General features: G+C 34.1%; 1 protein-coding gene across 1 annotated transcript; it reads left to right on the top strand.

Moving 5' to 3' along the window:
* The first annotated feature begins 1,674 nt into the window (after window positions 1–1,674).
* On the top strand, window positions 1,675–3,691 carry LOC111387244 (polygalacturonase-like). The gene is made up of 4 exons (XM_023011787.1): window positions 1,675–2,162; window positions 2,308–2,597; window positions 2,740–2,968; window positions 3,345–3,691. Exons 1-4 carry the CDS (start codon window positions 1,719–1,721, stop codon window positions 3,567–3,569), a joined length of 1,188 nt encoding a protein of 395 aa, XP_022867555.1. The 5' UTR covers window positions 1,675–1,718; the 3' UTR covers window positions 3,570–3,691.
* The last annotated feature ends 218 nt before the right edge of the window (window positions 3,692–3,909 follow it).

A 3,909-nucleotide genomic window follows, 5' to 3' on the forward strand; every position in this document is an offset into this window, starting at 1 on the left:
CCACGTTTAATTTTATCATGTATGATGTATAAGGATAGAAACCTAATTCATTCAATAAGTTAGTAACTATTCATTTGACATTCATATGAAACTTTACTCATGCATACGAAACATACGTCCAATTCACATTGCTTTGTTTGAGGCACTTTTTACGTTTCTTCAAAAACTAAATACTGTGTGTAGCCTATCTTTTTGGTGGAATTACAGTATATTATTCCATAATATTAAGCCTTCCTCCCCTAAATTCCCATAAACTCGTTGACTAACAAATCATCGTGATCTTACGACAATAATATAGTCATGCTGAGAAATTATTAATTTGCAATGTATGTCGGCATATGTAATTAATTGTATATAAAGGCTATTTTATAGTCAAAGCCAAAATTAAAGTGACCTAATAATGTTTTAAGCCTAGGTTTGCCAAACACAGGTAGGAATATGGAACGAGAAGAGGAAAAATAAAAATGTATAAGGTGGCTAAGAATTGGAATCCAGTAATCTAATAAACGGCTTGCTTTACTGTACTGATGAAACAGAAAACAAAATGGTTGAAAAGAAGACATATTTCTGTACCTTAGCTGAAAAGTAAGAAAATTAGGTAACATTAATCTCTCCGGAAATCAAACTTCAACTTCTACTATGTATGACCAACAAAGAATAAATGGCATGTGGATCAAGTAATTAATTACCTTCTTAGTTTTGTTTCTATTCATCAATTTGTTTATCCATTCCTATATTCAAATAAATAAAAAATAGGGTTATGATCTTATTTGGTTGTAATGTAAGTTCAGATTAGCTTGGTTAAAAGAAAAATTGATCACAACCAATGTAATTTTGGTTGTCGAAAACTTGAATTATTATATCAATATCACTTTTATTAAAAGAATTCTCGATTAAACATGACTACTACATGTTTTATGTTTTAAATTTACAAATTTGTATTAATATGCACTGACTTTTAGAAGAAAGATAGAACTTATTTCAAGAATATGTTATTCTTTATTTCGGTGAGTATTGTAATTATTAGATAAATATTGATAAGCAAGAACTGGAGTTCTAAATTAATGAGATATTATTTTAAATTTTATTCTCACATGAAATGAGCAAATTAACTAACTGAGCTTTAGGAAGAAGCAACTTAGAGGGTGTTTGGAAGTGATTTTTCACTCCAAAAAATTGATTTTTTGACCGCTATTTCACCAGACATAAAGTTTGACTTTTTTTTTCTCACAGGTAGACCCTATGTTTCTTCTAACGATCAAAAAATTAATTCTCAAAATCGCTCCCAAATGGGGCCTTAAGCTGGCCAATGATTTAGCAGTCGGTCCATTTTTACTATAATTTGTTAGCAAATTAAAGTATGTTTGGGAAGTAATTATAAATACCTTTATTTATAGATAGATAGAAAAGATTAGTGGATGGGTGGATAATATTTAAATGATAGAAATGAGTATTAGATAAGTAGATAGTAACTATAGAAAAGATCAGTGGATGGGTGGTTAATATTTAAATGATAGAAATGAGTATTAGATAAGTAGATATTAACTGTGGATCTCATGAAATGAGAGAATAAAAATTGATTGGAAAAGTCATACATGACAATATTTGGACAATACAAAATGATAGAGCTTCGGTTTGCATTTTTTTTTTTTTTCAAGAATCTTCAACTACCTCTTAAACGCTTCAACTCCTCATCGAATCTCTCTCATATACACAAGATGGCTAGCTTAGTGAGTTTTCTTGCTTTCCATTTTCTCTTCACCATCTTTCAGTATTCATCACTTGCAGCCAATGTTAATTACAATGTTCAAACATTGGGAGCAAAACCCGACGGAAAAACTGATTCCACAAAAGCATTCTTGAGTGCATGGACCTCTGCCTGTGCCTCTGGACAACCAGCCACCATATACGTGCCACCGGGAAGATTCTTGCTCGGCACTGCAACTTTTGCCGGCCAGTCATGCAAAAACCAGGCCATAACGATACAGATTGATGGCACTCTTGTAGCTCCATCTAATTATAACGTTATTGGAAATTCTGGTACCTGGATAAATTTCGAAAGTGTAACGGGAGTTTCTGTCATTGGTGGAACCTTAGACGCCCAAGGGGCTAATTTGTGGGCTTGCAAAAATTCCGGCAAGAGTTGTCCAACTGGAGCAACGGTACGTTAATAAAGAAGAAAGTGGACTATATCATTTGAAATAGTACTCTAATTAGCTTTGCATGTTTGATACATAATTAGTTCATTCTACTTGAGTAACTTGCATGGGAATTCTAATGTTCTCTTTCATTGTATCTTCAATACGGACACTGGCATTCTACAATTCCAAAAACATCATGATCAATGGATTGTCTTCAATAAATAGCCAGATGTTCCACATTCTGGTTTATGGAAGCCAAAACGCCAAGCTGGTGGGAATGAAGGTTTCAGCGCCAGGAAACAGCCCGAACACCGATGGAATTCATGTGGAGAAATCCTCAAGTGTCACAATTATGAACTCAAAAATTGGAACCGGCGATGACTGTATCTCTATAGGCCCTGGCACCTCCAACCTGTGGATAGAAAATGTCGGCTGTGGCCCTGGCCATGGAATAAGGTACTGGTTTTCTCACATATATAGAGCCCGCTGTGGATTAAATTTTATAATATCCATCCCAAAGGTTTATTTGCCTACTTACAGGTGTGCTATAAATTAAGAACTTAATACCTAAGTAGATTAATTTGTGTGCTTTTTGCAGCATTGGGAGTGTAGGATGGGAAATGCAAGAACCTGGAGTGCAAAATGTGACAGTTAAGTCAGCTACATTTACAGGAACACAAAATGGGGTGAGGGTGAAGACTTGGGCCAGGCCAAGCAAGGGGTTTGTTAAAGATGTTCTTTTCCAGCATCTTGTGATGGTAAACGTCGAAAATCCAATAATTATTGACCAAAAGTATTGTCCCGGTGGTCAAAATTGTCCTGATCAGGTAATAATTGCTTTTGTAGCATTATAATTTTATTGTTGCACTTATTTCTATACAGAAAAACCCAACTCCCACTTACGCATATAGGATGAAATCCAAACCTGTTTAATTCTTATTGAAATGAATGGAAGAAAACTCGAGATTATTCATTCATTGCAAAATGAGCTTTATACCTGCTATAAATAGACAATTGACCAACAAACTAACGAACTTACTACAAACCAATACATTTTTGACACGTCTAAATATACAATTGATGAAACTAACTTCCAGCCGTGCAATGTAACTGTTGTTGCTTGCTTCCATTTGCTGCTTCCGGTTAGCTTCCAGCTTGCATCTATTCTGTTAATTCTGAAAAGGGTTTATTTTGTTTTTTCAGGTTTCGGGTGTAAAGATTAGTGATATAACTTATCAAGACATACATGGGAGTTCGGCAACCGAAATTGCAATGAAGTTTGACTGCAGTAAAGGAAATCCATGCAGTGATATTAACTTGGAAGACGTTAAGCTGACCTACAAAAATAAACCGGCTCATTCGTCATGCATTAATGCCGATGGGAAGGCTTCGGGCTTGGTTCAACCCAACAACTGCTTGTATAATTAGAAAACAGATTGAAGGATTTATAGTTGAACAAGATTATAGATCATATACTAATAGCTTAAGATACGAAATTAAGAATGAGTTTAGACACACAATGTATCCAATACAATAAATAAAGTTCATATGAATGAAAGTTCTTTTACATAGATCGATAATTTTCCAAACATTCTCTCAAAACCTTCTATACAATTATCCCATTACAATTAAAAATTGAAATCAGCGATAAATGTGATTAGTTTAAGGTGATGGAATTGATACATTTACGAGTAAAATGACGATTTACATTTGTACTTTTGTCGTTGGGTTTTGATACCCAATAAATCTCAGGCAATTACATTAAACA

The sequence above is a fragment of the Olea europaea genome, unplaced genomic scaffold (assembly GCF_002742605.1).
Source record: "Olea europaea var. sylvestris unplaced genomic scaffold, O_europaea_v1 scaffold3963, whole genome shotgun sequence".
Taxonomy (NCBI): domain Eukaryota; kingdom Viridiplantae; phylum Streptophyta; class Magnoliopsida; order Lamiales; family Oleaceae; genus Olea; species Olea europaea.